A 22,397-nucleotide genomic window follows, 5' to 3' on the forward strand; every position below is an offset into this window, starting at 1 on the left:
GCAAGCAGCTCCAGTTTCTTAATTGCAATCTCACTGATTTATGGATGCAAAGAAAACTAAATCTGCAATTTACAGTTCCTCAACCATCCAGAATTCCTTATTAATTAAATAGTGTTCTCTGATTGAAAACCTGTTACAACAGGCCTATCACCTGATTCTAGGTCAGCAGGTATCACTATACCCCTGTCGACATGCTCTAGTCAATGTATTAAGGTGTTTAACGACTGTGCCGTCATATTAGTCGTAGCTATTAAAGGTATTTTAAAATGGTCACATACTTAAGCACTGATGTTAGGAGTCAGTGGAATCAAGAAAACAGCTATGACAACATCTAAAACAGAATATAATGACCTTTCATAGAGGTGAAAAAGGACATACAGTAGGAAGATTGAGAGTGCATTAAAAGCACCACTGAGGACCGTCATTCAAACAATGGAATAAAATTCCAGTGGAATAGTAAATGTTATTTAATTCTATGTCATCTCATGTAGTTAGCGTATTGTTTTATGTAGCACCATGGTCCTGGAGGAACGTTGTTTCATTTCACTGTGTGCTGTACCAGGTGTACAGTACTGTGCAAAGGTCTTAGGCACATGCAAAGAAATGTTGTAAAGCAAAGATGCCTTAAAAAATAATGAAATTAAATGTTTCTGCATTTAAAAAAATGCTATAAAGAGCAGTAAACAGTAATAAATAAAACAAAGGCAATATTTGGTATGACAATCCTTTGTTTTTTTTTTTGTTTGTTTTTTTAAAAAAGTAGTCTCAGGTAGAATGAGTGCAGTTTTGTAAGGAAATGAGCTGTAAGTTTTATTGAGCATGTTGCAGATCCAGCCACAGTTCTTCTGGAGACTTTGACTCTCACACTCGCTTCTTATTTTTGCAGCAAAACCCATCAGCCTTCCTTGCATTTTTTGTTTAAAAGTGTCTCTTATCACTTAATATGCTGCTTTCTTTACTGATATACAAACATTTTTGTAACATTTAATTTTGTGCTGAAAAACTAATGTTTGGAAATCTAAAATGTTTTTGTAATGACTTGATCATGTAGAAGTCATACAATAAAAATCTATAACAAAGTTTGTACAAAAAAAATAGGGTGCCTAAAACTTTTGTACAGTACTGTGTATAGTTGAAATGACAATAAAGCCACTTGAGTTGACTTGAAATGTAAATGGAATAAAGTAAATGGTTATAAAAGTCCACATTTCGGCTATATTCCACTCGGGAGTACTGTTTTGATAAACTCTCTGGCCATTTTGTAAGCTATGTCTCGAATTTAACGTCTTGCTTCTGTCAGAATTTGAAACAAAAGCTTAAATGAAGGAACCTTTGCACCCAACGAGCCAAGCCGTGCAATTGAACGCGATTGGTCGATATCAGTACGACGTCATCAGAGAAGCCGATTGTGATTGGTAAACACGCCCAGGACACGACGCGCATGCGTGTTTAACTTTGAAAACAGCTGTTAGCGGCGAAGCTGCGGTTCAACGTGTTGAGGTTCGAAGTGCACTGACGCGAGGACATGTTTCCTTTTCATGTTTTTAAGAGGTATAAATTAACTCTGAAACAGTTCTCAATACGAGACTGTTCTAGAGCAAATCTCTTACTTAGGAGAGCACCACCAATAGCGTCGCACATGCAGCCTAAAAGTTACAGTCTATAATGAGAATTCCAGCCACAAGATGGCGCTTTAGGTAAACAGATAGATAACGGGCATGTTTGAGTCAGATTAAAGAAATGTGACAGGAAAAATATACACCCATAAATACAGTTGGGTTTAGAATGCACTGATGACAAATGACTGCTGCAGAAACACCTTAGTAATTCTGCACATGATGTTATGTAGTGTTGTTGAAAATGATGGCATATAATCAAATATGGTGATTCAAGGAGCCATTTCAATGTACAATAGTAATCATTTCCAGTCTTACAGGGACTTCTAAAAAGCTAACTTTGAATAGGTTATGTCATACCAAGTTAACAAAAAATGTGACAAGCAGTGCCCGAACAAGACATTAAAGAGACCCCAACCCTGCTGGGAAAACCCCCCAATAGAAACCATTACATAAATTCTAATGGTTTCCACTACAAATACCATTACAAATCATCAGCTAACCATTAAAACCATTATTGGTCCTTAATGGTATCTACTAAACATAACATGCCACCAATAGAAGGCAACAAATTACCAGTAGAGACCCACAGGGACCATTACAGTTTCAATGAAAACCAATACAATTCCCATTATAACCATTAAAACCATTACTTCTGTTGTTTGTTTGTTTGTTTGTTTTCCAGCAGCGAGGTTACACAACACGGTACTGGATGTTAAATCGTATACAGTTTATCATCATGTTGAACAAGTAAATATAATAAATAGTTTGGCCTTCAGGTTCTGTCCCATCATATAGACTGGGAAAAACTCGAAATAAGACGTGTTTACCAGTGCATTCAAATTCACACCATTTTCCACAGCTGCTGAAGACCAGTGCTACACGCTTTCACACGCTGAGCTGAAGCGTTGAATCCACTTTCACTGGACACATTTCAGCTGGACCGATATGGGCACTGTAACATGCCAAACTGACCACGTAGGCATTCATTCATACTAGTAGAGATGACTTTGTATAGCTCTGCTGTGCCGCACTGATTCCCTGTAAACACGGTTTGGGCAAACTGACGCGTTTTGCGCATTTCCTGCGCTCTAACGTTCACACACACGCGCGCGCACACACACACACACACACACATACACAGCTGGGAGGAGGGGGGAAGAGGCAGGGCTGCAGGAAACCGAGCACCGATGAACAGCTAAACGGCCCGGGAAGCTGAAGAAGAGCGAACGGAAACGGCACCTATCCTCAGCCTTAAAGCCCTTCATCAGCTGGAAGTGTGTGAAATAAAGCGTTCCCAAATGCCCGGAGGACAAGCTGGACTCCGTCCCGAGCTCCGGCCTGGGGAGGAATAGTAGGAGAGGATTTATACCCCTGAGGAGCTCCAGCTCGGGCATGTTTTTGCTCTCATGCAGAGATCGAGGTGCGGAATCCCCCATGTGAAGATCCTTACGTTTCTTTCCCTTCTTTTGACGCACTGATGATCGGGTTGTTTTTTTTGTTTTGTTTTGTATAAATCTCCGTTTCATATCGCATCTGCGTATAAAACGACAGCAGACAGCTCAAAGAAGTGAAACCCTGCTGTCTGCTGCGTGTAGGACTGTCTGTGAGTGCTTCACTCTTCCTTTTAACCGGGGAAGATTGTGTCTGGTTTATTAGAAGTCGGGATTTTCTACAGTTGAATAACTGACAGGGGATTAAAGGTGCGGTCTGAGGAATTAACTGCATTAATCACGCCACCATGGTGGTCTTCAATGGGCTGCTGAAGATAAAGATCATCGAGGCACTGGACCTGAAACCTACAGCCTGGTCTCTGAGGCATGCCGTGGGACCGAAGGCGCAGAGCTTCCTGCTGGACCCGTACATCGCCCTCAATGTGGACGACTCACGTGTGGGTCAGACATCCACAAAGCCGAAGACCAACAGCCCTGCATGGCATGATGAGTTTGTAGCTGAGGTGCGTGACGGCCACAAAATTGAGCTCTCTGTGTTTCATGACGCGCCCATTGGCTATGACGACTTTGTGGCCAACTGCACCATCCAGTTCGAGGACCTGCTGCAGAACGGCAACAAACACTTCGAGGATTGGGTATGACTGCCCTTCCTGGCTTCCTTCCACCTTCATATTACATATGCATCATGCCACTCACCCAATAAATCATCCTAGCAACTTAGAGGGCTTTTTTTTTCTTCTCATGCATGATGCATGTGCCTGCTTTCTTACCCCTAATGCGGGCAGGTTTGCTGTAGCAGCAGAGGGGGGCCTCTGATCAGCGTTCACATAAACTGGTTGCATAGAGACTGTGGGAGAGGGTGCACAGCCTGTCATAAATATTCCCTGCAGCTGCAGAGAGCCATATTACCACCACTGTGCAGTCATGTAGCCTGATAGTAAGCGGCCAGACAGGGCAGGATTGGCGAATTACGCAATCATCTTGAAAGTGAGACAGGCAAGATGTTTGTCTCATTTATATACAGGTGGTCCTGTTCACACTAATGAAGTTAGCAGTTAGACAGAGTTGGAGTAAAAACGATTTGCGTTCTGTTTCTCGTTGTACTGCGGATGCAGTAGTGTCTGTTGCTTTAAACATTCTTGACAGTCCTGCATTAATTAATCTGTAAAATGAACGAGTTAGGTCATTTGAGCAAAGTTATTGAATGCAGTGCTTTGAACTCTGATTAATCACGGTTTAGTATCATGTAAAATCACATTAATGAATACACATCATATTTCCGAACCACATTAATATACGGTAAACATATATTGAGCCAAATAAACTCAAACAGGCTTCTTATTTGCCAGTGATATATTAGAAGTAAAAAAAAAAACAACAACAAAAAAAAACAACGAGGGCCCATATTCATATAGATTGATACCTGTTGTTTAATGGATAAATCCTATGATCAGGAGTTTATTTTGCATTGATGCACCCACCTAGTCTCTCTCTCTCTCTCTCTCTCTCTCTCTTTTGAAGGGTAATATGACAGATGCACATTATGTTTTAAGGCTTGGTCACACTGTTGGCCTGGAGTTTTTGCATACTTATTCAAGCTAGACAAGGAAGTTTAAATTATTGATGTACTGCCATCAGATACGGATATAAGCAGCTGCTGTACTGTCTTTTCATAATACTTATATTATAAATTGGACAGGCAAAAAATGGGCAGCTATTGTGTTGGTACAAAGCTAGGAATCTACCAATTACTTCTTTAATTTCTGATATGTTCCCAGTATGAGCATCAGTGTATTGGCCAGTACCTGATGCTGATTCTATACTGACATCTTTGCAGGAACTAAGTTGACTCTCTGCATGCTTTTGTTTCTAAGTTTTGTGAACCATCACAGACATGATAGTGGTGTGCTTTAAGACAACATGTGTCCTGTGTTCAAGTGTAAGGTCTTTGTCAGTCAACGTCATCACATGAGTTCATGGCTTAGGCCATGGCTCTTGCCACTATTTAATGGGGCTTATGGGGCCCTCTTATTATTCATAGCCCCATAAAATGTAAAATCTTACACTGTTAAATTCCTTTCCTTTAGCAATCTTTTTATCTAAGCGTGCAAGCTGACAAACAGCAGCACTAGAATCTGCAGACTGTCCTCAGACCCCTCCCCTTCATTTGTGATTGCTTTGTTTTGTACTGACCCAAAGTGCCTAAGCTTTGCAGAATCTTTGCTCAAACTGCTGCCCTACAATCTCTCTCTGCTCCCTGCTGGTGGATGTTTCCATGATATTTACATGGATTTGGTTGCGACAAGTGAAAAGTTTTCCCCTTTGTAAAAGACCTTGTCTGATTGGCTAAACGCAACACAGTGCTTCGCTGTGAACTTCACTAAACTTTTGCCAGAAGTCTGAACTATAGGCAAGGTGGAGTTGCATGGATGTCTTATTAGGCAGCTAGGCAGCAGTCATCTGGATAGATATTCTTTAAAGTTAAAGAACAAGCTTAAACAATCTTATGTTGTGGTCTTTCCTAATACTATAGTGTTGCAGCAGGTTATATCACCCACACATGGAAAATGTACATGTATTGCAAAATAGCATGATATGAAGATAAAGAGAGGGCAAGTCAAAAACACACCATATTCCTTTTTACCTTTAAAGATCTTCTTTATAGAAAAAATGTTTTCTAAGCAGAGGAGAGAGGAGGTGAAATGAGAGAGAGAACAGGATGAAGAGGCCACAAAGAGAGAGATAAAATAAAATAAAATAAACACTTAGCAAGGTATTTCTATTGATTTTCTAATAGCCTTAAACAGTCATTCCTGTACAACAGGATTGTCCAGAATGTCTGATCACTCCAGTAGTAGTATAGACCAATTTGAATGAGCTTCTCTAAGAACAAATTGTAATTCAAGCAGTTATTGACTGATAGTTACATTACTGATTGGGCTGCTTTCTATCTAACCATCAGAGAATTTTTTTTACTTTGGTCATGTTCGATATATTTGTGTGTGTGTGTGTGTGTGTGTGTAATGGAGAGAGAACTCAGAGTGACCAAATGTATCCAATCTTTTTGCGTTTGGAACAAGTTGTATGTGTTGTAAGGTGTTTGTGGCTGTTTCCTGGGAATTTTCATACACATTATTTTCTGAGGAAATTCATATGCATGCAGAAGCGTAAACAAAATCCCTTTTACCTTCCGGATTAAACTTTTCTTTATCTGTTCGCTTCTTGATTTTGTCATTATGGTGTTTTGTTTTTTTTATTGCTTGCCAGCGGTTGTTGTTCATTGCAGGAGCATTTCTTGACTACTCACTTTTGTGTTAAAACACCATAACAGGACTCGCTGGAGGTGTGACGTGTGAGATTTGCCGGCTGTGTAAACTTTAGCAGGACCATTTTATTCTGTCTTCTTTCCCAGCTTGTGCGTCTCTGTGTCTCTTCTGTCCTCACTCACGCTATAGGCTACACCTGACAAATGTTCTTCTTAACCCAGATAGAGTACGTTTCATGTGTTTGGCTGGCACAGAGCTTTTAAAACATGTTTTTAAATGACCAGTACGGAAAGTGCCATAGAGAATTGAGATTTATTCTTATCCTAACATTAAGCAGGATTGATAGTCTTACTTAATTTTACCAGGATATCATACATTTTAATGGCACTCTAGCCAAGGCAAGGCAAAGGAAGGCAAGTTTATCTATGAAACACATTTCAAAGCAAACAAAGTGCTGTACAAACGCACAAACAAAATCACCCAAGATAATAAAATAGTTTATAAAGTAAGCTGATAAAATGATAATAATAATAAAAATAATAATAATAATAATAATAATAATAATTAAACGACAGATAAATTGCAAAATTACACAAGGTAAAAAGGAAAACACACCTCTGCATCACCATACACCATACATGTTACAGCTAGGCATAAGCCAAAGAGAAAAGATGGGGTTTTAGATGGACATAAGTGTGCTGAGATTTGGGGAAGACCTGACTGAGAGGGTTAAACTATTCTGCAGTTTTAGGGCTGTAATTCAAGACTACAATGTGTGTGTACTTGAGATATATACATGGGAATTACTGTAGGTAACCAACCAAAGGCAACATAGCAACAAAAGGCAATGCCTGCTATAGGTTGTGTGATCTGTCGTCTTCATCCTGGTGAACTGTTTAAATTGTGATTTAAAAAAAAAAAACTCTGCAAAGTTAAGAAACCTATGTAAACACTGATACGAGCTGATTGTAATTTAGGATCTAAGTATTCTTAAAAGTATTAAGATTTGCTTTCTTCTTCTTCTTCAGTAACATCTTTCTGTGCTTATTACAGTATTGCACAATATTGAATAATACACTATACGGCCAAAAGTTTGTGGACCCCTGACCATCACACTTATATGTGCTTGTTCAACATCCCATTTTAGAGGTATTCCCTCCTTTACTTTTATAATAACCTCCGCTCTTCTGGGAAGGCTTTCCAATAGATTTTGGAGCGTGGCTGTGGGGATTTATGTTCATTCAGCCATAAGAGCATTAATGAGGTCAGGCACTGATGTTGAGTGAGGAGGCCTGGGGAACAGTCAGCATTACAATTCATTCGAAAAGTATTCAGTGGGGATGAGGTCAGGGCTCTGTGAAGGCCACTCGAGTTCTTCTACTCCAACCTTGGCAAATCATGTCTTCATGGACCTCGCTTTGTGCACAGGGACATCGTCATGCTGGAACAGGTCTGGGCTTCTTAGTTCCAGTGAAGGGAAATTGTAATGCTACAACATGTAGAGACATCCTATACAATTGTGTGCTTCCCACGTTGTGGCAACAGTTTGGAGAAGAACCACATATGGGTGTGATGGTCAGGTGTCCACATGTAGTTGGCCTCATATAGTCTATTTAAGATAAGTATCTGAATAATAAGCCAAGACTTGAATGGATTATACCTGAATATATTTTTCAATTTATTGGAAGGTTAATACCATATAGTGAACTTGAAGATGTTTGTTTGCAACATAATATTGAAACTGTTTCGCTACTCACCTGAAGTTAGAATTCATATGAGTGGTGGCAGTCTAGCCACTTAAACTCCAGTCATGACTAAGGTTGAACTCTTGGCATTTAATCCAAACTACTTTTCATTGAAAGCAGGAGTCTTCCTCCAGGAAAGACACAAATCTATTAGAATGAGTGTAAATCGATGAAGAGTTGCTGCCAGACACTTGAAACTCAGTGGGTGACTTGGTCAGGTAGTAAGAGTTGCTGTTTGCCAAGACTTCCTGTAAAACAAGGTTGAGGTGAGGATGAAAGAAAAGTGGAAAGAAGGCCTGGTATCTTCTTTAAGGCATGTTGGATGCCAAATGTTCTTGGCAAACTGAGCAAGAGCAGATAACACAAGTCCAAAAATGTATGGCACATGCCTACACTTGCTGCCTCCTCCACACTGCTGACTCAGGATTTAATGTCTCTCATTTGAGTTGAGTGTTTATGAGAAGGAGAGTTTGTGTGGATTCCCATTCATATGCCTTTCACTTTACAAGCCATTACATGCATCACAGTGTGTTGCCAGTTTTCAAGGAGTAGTTTCGACTGAAACCTTTCCCAGACATCTTGTGTGTAGTCTTGCATTCCTTGCTGTCTGTCTGTAATACAGTAGGTGTGTGTGTGTGTGTTGGTGATTTAGTGTAGAACTAGCACAAAGTTGCACACAGTGTAGCAACATGCCACATAAACACTAATCAGCAGATATGGTAATTAAAGTTTAACCATAGTAAACATCTCCTTGCATTCTTTAATAATAATGTTTTGTTCTTACGTTCCCCAAGTTAGCCTCCAAACTAGGTTCAAACAGAGTAATATTCAGTATCAGTGTCTGATAGATTCCTCTTTGTCTTTGTGTCATTGTGTAAGTCTGTAAACTGATTATTGCAACTGTAAAAATTCCTTCTCTCACTGTGCTTAATTCAGAGGCAGGTAAAAGGAGAGGTACGTGTGCTGTATGCATGTGCTTTTGTCATGTGTTAATCCTGAAACCATTATGTAAACTTGGGAACCGTTGACTATGTAGAAGTACTGGATTGAAGTCTCAACATGTAGTGTGGGTGACTTAAGGAACATGGAATACAAACACTCAGCACAGCGGGTGAAACCTAGATGAAGACACAAATGAATGTTAACAATTAACAGACTGTTAACTCTTAACTGGAGAAAAATAAACAACTGTTCTGCTCATTCTCAATTAGACCATTTTATGTTCATAAGCCCAGTATCCCAATCATATTTTAGTAAAAACTTCACATAAACACAGACCTTCTTTTAAAAACACATGTAAATGACCTCCACAATCCCATATTTTCTCTTTCCACTTGCAAGAACTTGCCTTTTTTCTTAATTAATTTCAGTTTTCCCCTGTTTTTTTCCCCAGTTACTTCTTAAGATTGTGACACTGGTCAGTTGTTCTGATCCTGCTGTTCCTCTCCTTCTTACCCTTTCATCCTACAGTTTCAGTTTGCATTAAACCTTATTGGCAATGACTCATCATGATGTTCATCTTCACTGATCATGATGGTAACTGTACACAGGGTGCAAATTCCATTCTCATCATCATTATCATCATCATCATCAAAAAAAATAAAATAAAAATTGTACAAATATGAATCGTACCAATATGCACCCGGAAACACCGGGAAAAACTGGGGAAAAACCCAGAGGTGGAAATGCCAGGAATTTCATCATATCATAATTAAACTCTGTAAATGCATCATGCAATATATCCTTTGTTTGTGGTGTGAGCTTTATATCTGAGCATTTTCCCATGACTGCATGTAAGTAAAACACCTCTCACTGGTGTTTTATTGGTTGTGTTCCACAAGATCCTAGTACTGATGCATACCTCTATCCTCAACTAGATTTGAACCTACTATTTGTATCTGTTTAGAACACATTATCGTTTCATTCTGAGTAAAGTATTCATGTTTGGTTGCAGCGCTAATTGGTTAATTTTTCCATTCCTTTACTGATTTGTTCAGTTGGCTTTTGTGTTGAGAGTAGTTTGTAATGCTTACATATAGTTCAACAGTGGAATCAGTTCATTAACTTATTCATTCACAGGCGACATGGTGGTGCAGCAGGTAGCATTGCCCTTTCACAGCTAAAGGGTCCCTGTTTCAGACTTGAGCTTAGGTTACTGTCTGAGTGGAGTTTTACATATTCTTTCAGTGATTAAATGGGTTTCCTCTGGGTTAGTCGGTTTCGTCCCAACTCCCAAAAACATGACAGGAGGTGGACTGGCTAAGCTAAATTGCTCATTACAAGGAATCCAACATTCATAAACCAGGTGGGAAAAAATAAGTTTACCCCATAATTCAGTAACATGTAGAACCACAATTAGCAACAATAACATGAAGTAAACATTTTCTGTAGGAGTTTATCAGTCCCTCACATCATTTTGACACTTTACAACATTGACACTTTACAACATTGCTTCAGTTCATTGATGTTTCATGGCATTCATTTATGCACAGCTCTCTTAAGATCCTACCACCACATCTCACTGGGGTTGAGGTCTGGACTTTGACTTGGCCATTCCAACACCTTGATTTTTTTTCCTTTGATAGATAGTATGAGATGTTTATGGTGTTTGGTTTTTTTTTCCAAACATGGTGCTGTGCATGATGACCAAACATTTCCACGTTGGTTTTATCTGTCCAAAGGATATTGTTCCAGAACTTTTGTGATTTGTTCAGATACAATTTTACAAACCTATGTCGTGCTGCCACATTCTTTTTTTGGAGAGAAGGGGCTTCTTCCTAGTCACCTTTCCATGAAAGCCATACTTGTTCAGTCTTTTTTTGATTGTGCTGTCATGAACATAAACATTTAATGTGCTTACAGAGGCCTGTAGGTCACATAGAGTCGCTCTTGGATTTTTCTTTATATCGCTGAGCATTAAACAGTCTGGGGACCTTGGATTGATTGGGAACTGCCTTGAAGGCTCTCCATTTGTAAACAATCCTTCTCACTGTAGAATGTTGAATTTCAAATTGCTTGGAAATGGCAATATAACTCTTCCCCGATTGATAAGCAGCAACAGTTGTTTCTATGAAGTCATGGCTGATGTCCTTTCTTCTTGGCATGATGTAGACACACACCTGAGTTCTCCAGAACACCAAACCTTCCTTGGATAGCATTAGGACTGTAATTGCTATGAACAGTTTTGCAGTCAAGTCTCCATCATTGAACAGTTAATTTCGACAAATAGACTTCAAGTTAAGACTGAATTCAGAATTGAGATAAAATGAGCTTGTACATTCTGGAATACACAATTGCACTTTTTGTCTACATAGTATAAAGTTAGAAAAGTGAAATTATCCAGTGTCACCCAGTTGAGGACCCCTTTAGTTGAGTTCCCTTTGGATTCTGACACGATTTCCCCTCACACTAAGTGCTGGAGTACGCAGCACGCTCTGAAGAGCAAGCACGCGCTTATGGGTTTTCAGTGACATTGACTTTGTCAACTTACGACAAGTGTGTTTTATTGTGATTTCTGTCCTGTCTCCTCCCCTGTATGGTCATTGGTGGTTTCCCGTATGTGTCACTAGTCTCAGCTGTTTTGTATTTCACCCCGATTATGTTTAGTACTTAAACCCCGCGTGTCTCTTTGTTCGTTGCGAAGTATTATGTGAGATTTCAGTATACCAAACGTTTTTTCCTCATTTCATGTGTTATAGTTTTGATCTTGTTCTCGCTCTGTTTATGCCTGTTTGGCGATCGCCTGACCCATTGTCTGTTTTTGACCACGCTATTGTTTTGGATTTGTCTGCCTATCTCTACATTACGTGCTTAAATGGCAGTTTCTGGTTCCTCTCAACGTTTCTTCCAAAGTTATAGGCTGTATTATATGCATGTGCATGTATTATATGTAAAATACAAATAAAAATAATACAATAAAATGGATTTGAAACTGCCAAACCTTCTGCTTTTATAGAGTTAGTCACACGTCTTGATGATTAACTAATCTTGTGCATTTCATTAACACCTGGTTGCTAATTGCTCTCTTAATGATTGGGGAAGTAGGAAGGGTGTACTTATTTTTTTCCCACCTGGTTTCTGAATATTGGTTTACTTTTTGGGGGAAAATAACTACATATTTAAATCTGTTGTGTTTTTTTTTAAGTTATTTGTTTGTTTAGAGAAGTTGCTGAGGACCACACAATTGTTATTTAGGCCCTGATAAATAAAAACATAGAATTAAAGGAGGGTGTACGTTCTTTTTTCCCCCATGACTGTATATGATACTTTATATGACACTATATGAGGGATTACCACTGGATGAATGACTCTGGATTTGATTTCAGTTCAATGTTGTGTGCTGTGTATTTGTTGCATGTTCAGGATGAGTTTGTCATGCACTGATTGCGTTTGTGTGTGTGTGTGTTGATGTGTGGATTGTATATTTACTGTATGGCATTACTCTGATGGAGTGTTGTGGGTGGAGTAAATTTGAGCGGGAGGCATTGTGATGGCGTCACCGTGAGTGCTTCACCCTGAGGCTGTGACGCAAGTTAACTTGCCAGGCAGAAACAATAGAGCTGACATCTGAGCATGGAATAGAAGTCTGACAAAGCCTCTCTCACTGCCAGTCTAAACCCACCCACCCAGACACTGACCTTGCCCTGCACCTAAAGCCACCTCTCTGCCTCTGTCCCTGTACAGAGAGAACAACAGATTCATGACACTTCTGCCGATATTGGTCTAGATCCTTATCTCAAGACTTAAAGAGATAGATCTGAATTTATATTGTACACTGAGAGTTTTAAATGAATCAAGCTTATGGCAAGCTATAAGTTATAGGATTGTACACATTATATACATTACTGTACAAAAGTTTTAGACACCCTATTTTTTTAGTACAAACTTTGTTATAGATTTTGATTTTATGACTTCTACATTATAAAAATTATAAAAAATTTTGATTTTAGATTCCCAAACATTAGTTTTCCAGCACAAAATTAAATGTTACAGAAAAATGTTTTGTATGTCATTAAAGAAAGCAGCACATTTTTTTCAGAAAAAAACACAATGAAGGCTGCTGGGTTTTGCTGCAAATATAAGAAGCAAGTGCAACAGTCAGAGTCTCCAGAAGAACCGTGGCTGGTACTGCAACATGGTCAATAAATCTTACAGCTCATTTCCTTATAAAACTGCACCAATTCTTCACACCAAAGATTGCCTTTGTTTCATTTATTCTTGTTTACTGCTCTTTACGGGATTTTATTTTTATTTTTTAATGGAGAAACATTTAATTTCACTATTTTTAAAGGCATCTTTGCTTTAAGCATTTCTTTGCATGTGCCTAAAATATTTGCACAGTACTGTATATATTTCACTTGTACACATTTACTATATGTTGCTCCTGTAGTGATGTGATGTTAATTTGCTGCTACATCTTGTCTACCATTTAACGACAATGGCCATCAAGCCATAAGACAGTTCAGGTGGGTGTGTGTGCACATCTGTTCACTGTCATGCTGATATTTGTAGCCTCAAAAAACTCTGCTGTTGACAGACAAGCCCGATATAAAACTTCAAGCATGATAAGAGTCCCTCTTAGCCTGACCTGCTTTCCCAGCGGGGCTGTGTTGAGGAGTGGATAGTGGTGTCCTCCTGCTGGCCTGAAGGAAGCGAGGGCCAAGGGGTTGCTGTGGCCTGCGCTAAAAATACTAGCACTATGTTTGAGTCACACGGTAGCCTCGGCTTCCTGTTTTCAGTCTCCCATGTTTACTTCCCAGAGAGATAGCTCGCGATCCAGAGAGGAGGGGAAAGATTTGTGATGTTTGCATTGATATTGAGGAATAAATGCTTATTCATCAGTGTTACTTCCCTCCAAAGTTGGGTGGAGTACAGTGAGACAGATGATGAAGTGGTTAAAATTGCTGATCTGTGATCTTGTGTTGTAGCATATTCTACAGAACTCATCTTTTTATAGGACTAGCTAATGAAGCATACCAGTTCTCTCTCTGTCTTAGTGGGATTTTAGGGTAATTAGCTAAATGTCTTCAATCTGAAATGCTTATGAGCAAGAGGTCATGCTTCTGCTCCCAGGCTAAGCCCCTCTTCCTCACACAGCGTCCCAAGATGGAACTGAAATAAGACCGAGTCGTTCATTCTGAGCCACTACAATCCTTTAATAATGGCCATTGTATTCTTATGCCGTTCATCTCCATAATTATTTTTTTGTATCAACTCCATTTCACGAATAAGTCCTTGTTTATTCCTTTTAATGATTAGAGGTGAATACTCTCACACTCAGAATGAAGTGCCACCTACAACAAAATCTACAAGCAGGTGATGAAATGAAATCCCAGAAGTATGTTAGGTAGTAGTAACGCATGAAGCCTTTGGGTTGTTGACATTTTCAGCTCCTAGTAGACACAAGTCACATCATGTTCACTGTGTTTGTGAGCACCGTGAGCTACACAGGCAGCCAGTTTCCTTGACATGGATTAAAAGGCGTAATCCAGTCTTCCCAGAATTGACTGTCTATTGTAATCTATTTGCGTGGTATTCATGTGTAATGCTAAACCTGATGTAATATTTTCGCATATTTGTTTTGTTGGTGTTTTGCTGGTTAGTATACAGATAAGGTCTCATTGGTAAGCTGTGGCTCCCTGTTCAAGTCACAACATGAAGCAGGTACAGTAAACAGGCTCTGGTGTGTTGTAAATAATTCTTTTTAAGGCACTTGAGGAACATGCTGTGGATATTATATTCCTTCTTTGTCTTCGTCTTCTTCTTCTTCCTCTCTCTCTCTGTGTATGTGTTTTTGACTCACTTGGTTTTTCACAGTTGCACACAGCTATGCAGAACCGCTCCGTAACACTAGTGCAATGCGGTGAGAGGGAGCAAGAAGGCATGTTTTGTCAAGTTCATCGAAACGAAAGCATGCAGGGAATTGTAATGTAGATAATTCTCATTTACAGTCTTTTTTTCTGATTTCTGTAAAGTATGTTAATACAGTAACTGCTTTGAGATCTATGTACAGTAGTAGATTTAAATGTATTCATACACAACTTCATTCATTGAATTTCTAGCAGCTTCCACAAGTTAAACAACATCCAGTTATCACCTGTGTTTAAATCTGTACATCACCTGCAATATGCGGAAATACCGTATATGTGCAGACTGAAACAAAGAGATTAGAGTTGGCACGACTAACCATTTTTACTAGTCCACCAGTAATAAAATAATTGTTGACTAGTTCTTTTTTCCATAGTTAAAGCAAAATAAATAAATAAATAAATTCAGGACATTTTTATTTTTGACTCTCCTAAAACCACACTTCCATTAATAGCCATACACAGGCTGCAAATGACAGTTCCATCTTCAGAGCTTTTTTTTTATATTACTCTGTTAACAATGAAAGTAAATGAATTGGTGTAATAAATGTACAATATAATAAATCTGTGTCCCCTATCACACTATTTAAGGACATACAGTATGAGTTCTTAAAATGAACTCTCTTGCTGGCTCAGCTGAAATCGCTGACTCTGAAACTGAGGGTTTAATGATGGATGGAGGTTGTGATGTCTACAGCAGCATCTGGGAGGTTTTCCCACTATGTTTGACTCTGGCCTGAGTAGCATCCAAAAATGCGTCTGGATTGTCTTCTTTGAACTGGCTTGCACCACTGATTTTACTCTATCTGATCTGACTGCCTCTCACACACATCTCCAGTTCATGCAAAGTGTTAGTGGTTCATTAAAGGGAAAAAATATTAAATACTTTTCCCAGTGTAGACTTTTGCAATTGATTGTAGAACTGGGTTCATCTAGTCTGAAATATTTTTACACTAACAAAGTATATTTAGCCTGCTTTCTATCTGCCTCCCCACAGTGGTGACTTATGAATGTATTAACTAGTCAACTATTTATTTTTTATTTTACCTTTATTTTACCAGGAAGTCCGATTGAGATCGAATGATCTCTTTAAAAGAGAGACCTGATCAAGATGGCAGCCATGCAAACTCACAATAAAAAAACACAACATGCTTTTAAACACCAAAACATTTTACCAAAAACAATTACATGTCTCCTTCACTACATTCATTATGATTGCCTTAAATTCATCAATAGATATAAGTGTATTCAGATTTAAATATTTTTGCAATTTATTCCATGTCCAAGGTGCATAATAAGAAAAAGCAGTTTCCCCAGATCTGTCTGAACCCGGGGTACATTAAAAAGAAAACACTTGGAGGAACGCAACTGATAACTACCCGAGCTATTACAAAGAAGGTTAAAAAGGTAGGGTGGAAGTTTACCATGTATAACTTTAAAGATAAAGATATTCCAATGCTGTTTTCTACGTGCAGTCAATGATGCCCAACCCACTAAATCATAAAGACTGCAATGATGAGTAAGAGATTTTACATTTGCAATAAAATGCAGAGATGCATGGTACACTGAATCAATACAAGGCTCTGTAAAATAGAGGTAGCTGCATGCATATACAATATATTACCGCAATCAATCACAGGCAAAAAAAGTAGCTTCCACAAGTTTCTTCCTGGCATTTAAAGTAAACAAGTTTTATTTCTAAAATAAAAGCCAATCTTTATTTTGAGCTTACTAACTAAATTAGCAATATATAATTTAAATGAAAGCTTATCATCTATCCATATTCCCAAGTACTTGTATGAGGACACCCTTTCAATGGATTTACCATCAGACATGAAAATGCTAGCATCATCAAGCATCTGTGAATGAGCGTTTGAAAAAACCATAAACTTTGTTTTCTGTGCATTCAAAATCAATTTTAAACTCGACAGAGCAGTTTGCAATGAAGTAAATGCAATCTGAAGCTCTTGCACTGCCTGTACTATGGAGAGAGCATATGTATAAATAACAGCGTCATCTACATGCAGGTGTAATTTTTAGAGATGCACCGATACTAAATTTGTCAGCCGATACCGATAACCAATTATAACCGAGTGATATCGGCCGATGCCAATACCGATACCGATAGTTCTGCCTTTTATACTGTATTTTAAATTAATAATAATTAATTCCACAATTCTGAAAGAAATGCAAATAAAAACTTTATTCTCTCCATTTCAACAAGTTGTTTCACAGTAACTGGTCTCATAAACAGAAAACACATTACTCAAATTAACATTAACATATGAACTAAATTCTGAAGAATAAAATAAGATTTCTTAACTTATTGATTGTTATTAATTCATATTAACATTGACTGAATTCTAAAAAAAACCTCCTGTTAGACACATTCACTCACCACAAACAAAAGCATTTCTACTTCATCACTGAACGTCAAACTGGTAATATATAATCTAAACTTTATTATATATTATTAACATTAACTGGATATGAAATATACTACTCTACAAATATATTTTTCTGTGCAATATATGCTTTTTTGTCAACTGATCTTCATTTAAATCTTTCAACGGTGTACTGGTGCTTTAATTAATCAAGGAGCGTGGCAAAAAAAATTAATTAATTAACTCGATTTCGAAACTCCCATTCACTGCTTCAACGTCCAGTGTCAAATTTTAACAGTGCAGAGCTTACAAACTGCAGTTTTGTCATCATTCCACACAAGAGACATCATCTTTACACACAGCACGAAATCGATGTGTTTTCCCGCCCTCTTTTGATTGACAGGATATAATCGGCCCTGATCATCAGATGTTTTTAAACTATCGGCCGATGACAGCGTGAAAATTTGCCTTTATCGGCCAATACATCGGTGGATCTCTAGTAATTTTACTTGGATGTCCTTTACAACATCATCTATAAAAATAGAAAATAAAACGGGTCCCAGAATGGAACCCTGGGGAACACCTGAAATTATCTCAAGAAAATGTGAAAACTGTTTTAACTGTAAAATTGAACTGAGACTCAAGAATCTTAGCTAGTATTGAAAGTTTGGAAATAGGACGAAAATTGTTCAACTCTGAAAGATCTCCACTTTTTAATAAGGGAAGAACATAAGCAGTTTTCCACATTTTTTCCACATTGGGTATAGAGTTAGAAATAAGACTCAAATTAAAAATGTAAGTAATTTGCTCAGCTATAATGTCTGCTGCTAGCATTAGAAGATAAGGATCCAAATTGTCTGGGCCTGCTGACTTTTTGAGGTCAATATCTTCCAGAGCTTTATAAACTTGAGCAACTGAAATAGGTTTAAAATCATACAAATTCAGATTTCCTTCACTTCCAGTAAGTAAAGAACATGGTACAGATATATCTACATTTGAGATATCAAACACAGACCCAGCACAGATATTTGTTAACATTTAACAAAGTTTAAATGTTTGTTAAACTGATTGATCATAAAAGCCTTGTCCTTTATTTGATGTGTTCAGGAAGGCTAACCCCATGTCTGCCTGAGAAGGATTTAATTAATTTCCACAATTTCGAAGGGTTTTTTAGGTTTTCTGTAACTGACTTAAGATAAAACTCTGATTTAGATTTTATAATTATAGTACAATTATTCCTTAAAATTCTCAATGTAGTCCAATCAGTGGAAGAGCTTGGGCCCATGACTTATTTCCTAGATGAATTAGGTTTGACACACTACCTGAAAACCAAGGATTGTCCCTACCATTAATCCTAAACTTCTTAATATGAACATGCTTATTTGAGATAGACAGTAAAATTGAGTAAAAATACTCCCATACCAGTTCAACATCCTGAATCAAGGTAACTCTGCCAAGATCACTATTGCACAAATCATGCAAGAAAGCCTGCTCTTCAAAGGTTTTAAAAGATATTTTTTAAATGAAACAAGACTTTATCTTAGGAATTTTTGTGTTCCTAACACAAGCAATTACACAATGATCACTAAAGTCATTGCAAAATATGCCAGTTGAAGTATATTTATGAGATGGGTTTGTTATAATTAAATCAAGCAAAGCAGATTTATTTTGTACTGAGGTTTGGCCTTGCTGGTGCATTTATGAGTTGTACAAAATGTAAGGAATCACACAGTTCTTTAAAACAATCTGAGGATCCTGAAAGCTAATCCCAATTTAAATCACCCATGAGGATAAACTCAGAATCATTCAATTCATGTAAAATATCTGAAATAGATTTAAAAGCATCCTTTGAAGCAGACAGTGGTCTGTAACAATCAAGAACAGTGATATGGCAATCCTTTGATACACCCACTTTTAACTGCCAACACCTCAAACTGTTTAGCTTTAGTAATTGACAAAGTAACAGAGCTAATAAATTTGGTTTTAACATATATGCCAACCCCACCTACTTTAACAACACGATCAGTTAAAACTTTGTAGCCATCAATAAAAATCAAGTCATCAGTTACAGATTTCTTAAGCCAGGTTTCAGATAGAACCATTATATCAGCATTAGTCGTATTTACCCAGATCTTGATCGTATCCATCTTTGGGACAAGACTTCTAACATTTAAATGTATAAAACCAAGTCCTGTTCTACTTTTAAACTCTGACTGGGTAGGTAAACTTTGCATAGAGGTGGCAGGCCCAGGATTGGGCTGAACATTCCAGACAACATTAATAAAAGCAGGATCATACGTCGCAATTTTAATTTGACAAAACATGATTTATCAGAGCTACAAACTGTGAGAAAGAGTCCTTTGTAAAATAACTGTAAAATAGTATTTTACCAACATTTGACTCTGAAGATACAGGCTCTCATTGACTTGCACTTGACTGTGGTATATCTTCAACTGATAAAGTGGACTGGCCGACTGATGATATGACTCAATATCTATCAGAGAAGTTGAAAAATGGCAAAAATTTAAGATCATTCTCCCTGTTCCACCCATTTAGTCCCGAGTTACACTGGAAAGGCATTAAGAATATAAAAAGATACATAATATCCAGTTTGCAATGCAGGTATCCCAAACTGAAACAGCGAAAATAGCCAAATCTGCAGACCAGGAGACACACAATCACTCAAAAAGAAGAAGGTCCATCTAAAAGGATCCATAAGATGCTGCCCCAGCCCTCACGGTACCACATTCCAGCAGGTGGATTTCAAAAAACGTCTAGGCCTCAAGCAGTCAAAATTTAGAGTACTAAAGCCCTGTGGTAATCCAATAACATCCAATAAAAATAAAACATCAAAAGACCCCGAACTAGAAGAAAAATGTTGTCCTTAATGAATACCATCTTTTCAAGCCCAAATTAGATAAAAAAATATCAGACCTCAGATACAACACAGATACAATGAGTTAACTTGGTTGCCATCTTGGATTCTAATTGGAACTGCTTACTTCTCAGAAAAAGATGCGTCTATGAAGCTAGTCTATGAATCCCCCAAAAAGTTAAAGGAGATTTTATTATGGCAGACCTGCGTCTCACTGTACAATCATTGGCACACACAAAAAAAGACAAGCCCATAATAGCAAAATATTAAGCTTAATGATTTTAACGACAAATCATTGGTCAGGAAATGACCAAGAATTAAACACATAGATAAAATAATGTAGTATGGGATAGCTTTTCCCTTTGATTTCTTTAAACGTTTAAGCCTTGTGGGTAAACCTGCAGACAGCTATTTATTTATTTATTTATTTTAGATTTTACTTTTATTTACTTTATTTTCTTTTATTTCTTCATTTGAATTTTACATTAAACATTTTAATCATTGTCATGATTTTAGTACATTTGCATACAAGAAGAATGTCCCTGTTTCTAGCTTTTCCCCAAACAGTTCACTGCAGCAAAAGTAAACGAGCAAATGGTGGCACATGAGGTCTCATGAGTGCATTTATTTAATTCTTGCTAATTTTCTGACCAATGATTTGTTGATAAGACCATTCAAAGCTTAATGTTTTGCCATTTTGGGTTTGGCCCATATTTTTTTTCTTTTCCCAGGAGTGTATACAATTGTGTTCATAAATTTACATACCCCTTGCAGAATCTGCAAAATGTTAATAATTTAAAACAAGAGGGACCATTAAAATTGCATTTCACATGCTATTTCACTGATGTTTAAATATGGTCCACAAGACACAATTCTAACGGAATTTGTACAAATTAACCAGTTCAAACGTTTATTGTTTCGTCTTCTGGGAAACATATAAATTTCCTATGTAGCTTCTGCAGGGCAGTGCTATATGAAAAAAATAAGATCTTTAAACAAAATAATAACAATTAACACTGATCATCCTGTTAAAAAGTTTACACCTTAATGTTTTGTGTTGCCTTCGTGAGCATCAGTGAATGTTTGCACCGTATGTAATAGTTGTGTACGAGCCACTTGGTTGTTCTCAGTGTGAAAAGATGGATCTCAACATCATATAGTCACTGTTGGAAAGGGCTCAAATATGCAGAAGATGCTGGAAAAGTAAAGAATGTGCAGGACCTGGAGGATTTTTCTGAAGAACAGTGGGCAACTGCTCAGGACTAACAAGGGACTCATGAACAACTATCACAAAACATAAAAATAGTTATTGATCATCCAGGTAACAACACAGTATTAAGACTCAAGTGTATGTAAACTTTTGAACTGGTTAATTTCTGCAAATTCAGTTATTATTGTGTCTTGTGAACTATATGTAAACCTCTGTTATGTGAACTAGCTTATTCAGGGCAGGACTAAATAAAAAACAAAATGCACTTTTGCAAGGGTACGTAAATTTATGAGCACACCTGTACTTCAGTTGGCTTCCAGTTGTATCTGGCCCCTAACAATAATAGTTGATTAGTGAAAGATTTATTTTCTCTAACACTTTCCATGCGTTTCATGTTGTAAGTGATATAAACCCACCTTTTCGTACCTGCGTTTGAGTTTTCCTCTTATAAGGCTAGGCTTTAATGCTGCTTGAATGTGTTGTACTCATGTTACTTTTTTCACTCAGTTGTCTTGATCCCTTCAGTAGCCCAAAGATGACTTGTCTGCCTCACAGTGCTTTCATTCTCAGTTACTTTTAAATTGAGATACTTGGGTACCGTGTAGTATTGTTAGATATATTGTTATGGATCGAAAGGTCCATGAATTATAAATGTAGTCTAGGTTCCTGTTAAAATAAAAGCGAATGAAAGAGCAAAAAGTGTTATTAGCAGCTATTTTGCAAACAGTTAGTACATTTACATAGACAACAATATTCCGATATTAACCCGATTAAGACAATACTCTGATTAAGAAACTACCATGTAAACAGCGATTATTGATGACCTTAATCCGGCTAAAGTTATACTCGAAGTAAACAAATCGAATTAAGACATGTGGAGTATTCCTGTTTTAGTCACTTTATTGAAGCGCATTACAGACATGTAAACACCTTAATCACACTATTAACTTCGTGTGGGAGACACATACACACACAGCAGTG

General features: G+C 37.6%; 1 protein-coding gene across 2 annotated transcripts in view; it reads left to right on the top strand.

Moving 5' to 3' along the window:
• The first annotated feature begins 2,764 nt into the window (after positions 1-2,764).
• The window catches only part of prkceb (protein kinase C, epsilon b), a 125,946-nt gene continuing 106,313 nt past the window's right edge, over positions 2,765-22,397 (top strand). For both annotated transcript variants that reach the window (XM_053620820.1, XM_053620821.1), the window contains exon 1: positions 2,765-3,705. In XM_053620820.1, coding sequence (XP_053476795.1) covers positions 3,358-3,705 — 348 coding nt within the window. In that variant the 5' untranslated portion in view covers positions 2,765-3,357. The remainder of the gene's footprint in view (positions 3,706-22,397) is intronic.

The sequence above is a fragment of the Ictalurus furcatus genome, chromosome 3 (assembly GCF_023375685.1).
Source record: "Ictalurus furcatus strain D&B chromosome 3, Billie_1.0, whole genome shotgun sequence".
Classification (NCBI taxonomy): Eukaryota; Metazoa; Chordata; class Actinopteri; order Siluriformes; family Ictaluridae; genus Ictalurus; species Ictalurus furcatus.